General features: G+C 51.6%; 1 protein-coding gene across 1 annotated transcript; it reads left to right on the top strand.

Annotated features, from left to right (window-relative positions):
* Positions 1–235: 235 nt before the first annotated feature.
* Positions 236–3,585, top strand: LOC308344226 (UL16-binding protein 1-like). The gene is made up of 4 exons (XM_080805736.1): positions 236–493; positions 715–990; positions 1,658–1,790; positions 3,047–3,585. The coding sequence occupies exons 1-3, from the start codon at positions 379–381 to the stop codon at positions 1,780–1,782; spliced, it is 516 nt and encodes a 171-aa protein (XP_080661862.1). The 5' UTR covers positions 236–378; the 3' UTR covers positions 1,783–1,790; positions 3,047–3,585.
* Positions 3,586–4,310: the final 725 nt, after the last annotated feature.

Here is a 4,310-nt window from a genome sequence, read left to right as displayed (position 1 = left end):
GGTTCCTATCTGGGGCTCTGTGACTTCCTGCCAAGCAGAGACATCCTGATCCAATCCCAACAGGGGAAGAGCGCCGGCCTCCAAGGCTACGGGGAACCATATTACAGGGACAGTCCTTACTCTGCCAGCACAGCCCTACAGGGATGCGACTGCTGTCACCTGGACGGCAGTGGGGTGCCTGCTGCTTTCTCTTCCAGCCCCAACCTCCACCTCTGTCTTCCCTTCACAGATGCTCTTTCCCTTTCCTACAATTTCTCCATCACATCTCACCCCAGGCCTGGACAACCATGGTGTGAGATTCGAGGCCAGGTCAATGGAAATAAGTTTCTTTCCTATGCCTGTGGGAGCAAGCGGGTCACACCCGTTGGTCCTCTGGGGATGAAGCTGAAGGACACAACGTTTTGGGACACACAGATGGGACCTCTGGAAGACCTGAGGGAAGAGCTCAGAAAGAAACTGCTGGACATCAAAGTGGAGATTTTCACTAACAGTGGTGAGTCTGAAGGTCCAGGGCAGAAGGAGAACACGTTGGCAGGGCTGGGAGCTCTGGTGTTTACGTAAAACTTCGAAGTGGGTCCCAGCAGCCAGGGCAGACAAGGAGGCCAGAGCAGGACCAGGAGCGTGGAAGGGGAGCCGAGGAGTGCACAGCGGGTGGGGCAAAGGATTGGTCAGGACCAGAGGCTGACCTGTTTCCCCTGGTGGGGGCGGGGGCAGAGTCTCTCACCATGCAGGGCAGCCTGATGTGTGAGCGTGGGGCCGACGGACACACCAGAGGATCCTGGCGGTTTGCCTTCAATGGAGAGTTAAGCCACTGCTTCAACCCAGAAAAGAGAAATTGGACAGTGGTTTCTCCTGGAGGCCAACAGTTCATTGGCACATTGGACAATGACAAAGAGCTGACCAAGCTCCTTGTGCGGACGTCAAACGGAGACTGTAAGAGCTGGCTCCAGCAAGTATGGGAGCACTGGAATGAAACCCGGGAGACCACAGGTAACTCAGAAGACTGGATGGAGTGCTGGTTCTCCTGAAATGACCTTGACCTACCCCACAGTGTGGTGTGTGTGTGTGTGTGTGTGTGTGTGTGTGTGTGTGTAGAGAGAAATTGATCCATCCATGGGAAATTCTTCTTGGCAGAATAATGGCTACAGGAATGTTCTAGAATTCTTCCTTTCCCTTCTCACCTCCTGGAATCACTTCCTTGATGCATACACCTTTGTATTTGGGTATTTCTTGGATTTCTTGCCCCAAACAGGGGAGCATCAGTCTGTTTCCAGAGATGTTCTTACGTTCCTTTATCTGAGAATTACTATCTTTTTTATGTCACCTGGTGTATTGCCAGAAACCTTCAGTGCCACCTGGACTGTCAGCTCCTGAGAGGTGGTCGCTGTCACCATCCTTATCCTGCATCACCTCCTGTCTGTCACAGCAGGAGCGACGGCTTACATTGCAAACCCTGCTTCCCCTTTTGGCTGGAGGAGTCCTTAGGGAACAGGGCGCATCCCCTCCTCCCTTCCCAACATCAAGACTGGTCATAGCAGCTGCCACAAGGACAGTGATAGACATCGTCTGCCTGGTAGGATGGACCTACAGGAGCTGAGGAATCTTCCCCCAGTTTGGGGTCCCGACTGGGGCTCTGATCCTTGTGTTTTCATTTCAGTGCCACCAGCCACGCGACAAGGTACAGCCCCAGGCAAGGCCACGGCCCTCGGATCCTGCACCTGGATCTTCCCCCTGCTCCTCAGCTGTGCGGTCATAATGGGCATCCTTGTGGGAGACCACTAGATCGACAGGTAGTGAGAGCAGATTGAGAGGGAAGGGAGGGGCAGATGGCCTAGTGTGAGCACAGGGAACGGTGAATTCCCAGCCTCACCCCTGCCCACTGCCTGAACCTTCTTGGAGGGCAGTGGGACTAGATGAATGAGATCTCATATCACGTGTTGGCAACAGCTTGGACTAGCTCAGCGCTGAGCTCTGATGTGGCCTCACTCACTGATAGGCCACTGGGAAAGGGGAGGGGCCCATACCACTGCTTAAGGCCTGTTGGTGCTAAAGGGATTGAGGGAAGTCAGGCCTGGCTCTGACCTGGTTCTCCATTGGAGAAAGTCAATTTGGGCCCAGGGTGTGTGGGGTGGGGACAGCGGGCACATACAGCATGGGCTGTACTCCCCTTTGAGAGAGAGCAGCATGGCAGCTCCATGGGACATCTCAAGGAGAAGGGGATTCCCTCCTGGCAGTTACAAGGACAGGGGACCAGGGTCTCATCCCAGGTAGAGGGAGTGGGAAGGCCTCTGCAGACCAACTCAAAGGACTGGACAGTAGTGCCATGTTCTGCCAGAACATGTCTTGGGTCTTCGCATGTGAGGCAGCAAGTGCCCAGTAGAGACTGTGCATGATGGGACTAGAAGGAGGCCAGTTCTCCGTGCAACAGTGGGAACCCTGACTGAGGCTGGTGCCGTCCCTGGCAGCCAGCTTCCTGCAGACCTCAGATCCTGAGCCCCTGAGCAGCCCCTGCTTTGAGCAGAGCTGACCTGGGGGATGGGCTAACTGAGCTCCCCTGTGAGCTCCCAGCTGAGCCGGACCAGGAATGGGTGGGATGGGGCAAGGATCATCAGACTAATAACTCTGTGTTCTACTCACCAGGAGGCTAGAAGGGAAGGGAAAAGGACATTTTCCATAGGGTCCCCCAAGGTTAGAGGTGTCAAGTGCAGGCCCCTGTCTTTTGTCACATCCCCCAGCAAGTCCTTTGGGATCTGCCATGAGAGGGAGCATGGGAACCCAAGTCACATGAGAACCACATTTCTTACTCACTTTGGTCCTGAGCCCAGACCACTGGTAACAGGGCCTGGGGCTGACTCAGTGATTTGGTTCAAGAGGGAGGAGGTTTGTAAAGGTGGCTGGGCCCAGGGCTGGGGTCATGGCTGGGGGAAATGCATGCCCCTGGGCGAGGGCTGGGCTCTGGGGTGGGGAGTGCTATTGAAGGGCAGCCCCAGGACAGGGGACCCAGGATTTCCTCAGCCACAGAGACAAACACCTGTTCTTTTCTTAGGCTGCCAAGTCCACCGAGAAGCCCCTCAGAATGGGGACCTGCTCAGCAATTATGCCTCTGGTTCAGCTGCTTTTGGATGAGCTGCTGTTCATCATTAGACCAACAGCACTTCCAAGTTTACAAATCCAGAGACTTCATTCCAGCCACCTGGTGCAGTACAGGGAACCTCCCATGTCCCTGTTGCATTTCCTGCCTCTCCTGTTCAGCACTTTCACTGGCATATTCTATGCCGTATTCTCCCGGTGCTTAGTGATGGAATTCCTGCACTGAAGTGTTAAATACTTGAACGGGGAATCTCTACAAAGAGAACATTTTCCATCTTGTCCTTTGGTTGTGCAATATTGGATTCTTCTTAGTAAGAGGACCATGTCCTTGCAGACAGTATCCCCAAAAAGATATTTATGGAAGCTCTAGATCCTCAGGGATTTTTTCTTGTATGTACTGAGAAACAGGCTCATTGGCATACTGTGATTGTTTTCTTCAGTAAATTATGTCCAGGAACATATATTTAAATAAATATTATCTTTATTATGCAATATACTTAATTTGGAATTTTATTATTATTTTTAATTTTTTCAAAGATATTATTTATTTGAGAGAGAGAGAGAGAACAAGCTGGGGGAGGGACAGAGGGAGAGGGAAAAGCAGACTCCCCACTGAGCAGGAAGCTGGTTGTGGGACTCCATCCAAGGACCCTGGGATCATGACCTCAGTTGAAGGCAGACATTTAACTGGCTGAGCTGCACAAGTGCCCCTGGAATTTCTTTTATATCCCAAGAGAACTCATGGAATTGTGTTCTTCCTCCACTGTATGGGGAAAATAAAAGTGGTGATTCTGCTAGATCTGTTGTGGAGATAGAGAACTGAAAGATCGCTCAGAAATTCACTTTCCAGCAGCCAACTGTCAGTCTCAGACATGATCCTGACAGGCCACATACAAACAAATGTTCTGGAAATGAAACAGTTGAGAATCTTTCTGAGTTTCCTGGATCCCCCACCACTGTCTCTCCTGTCATCCCTCCCCACTGACTCACCTCCTTCAGAGCACAGTGGGTCTTCACAGCAGAAACAGATCTGCTTCTAACAGTTGATTTATTCTCTCATGAGCAAAGGATTGGTATCCAGAATATAGAAAGAGCTCCCACAAATAAATATGTGTAAGTCTGGCTCTCCCAAGATCTGTGCAAGTGCTTAGAGCAAGTCACAGTAAATCAGCCTCAGAAATCACTGAGCACATCCCAAGTTATCGAGATAACATGAAGAA

Source organism: Martes martes (genome assembly GCF_963455335.1).
Source record: "Martes martes genome assembly, chromosome: 6".
In the NCBI taxonomy this organism is placed as follows: Eukaryota; Metazoa; Chordata; class Mammalia; order Carnivora; family Mustelidae; genus Martes; species Martes martes.
Note: the sequence above shows the minus strand (reverse complement) of the source record. Positions and strands in the feature narration are given on the sequence as shown.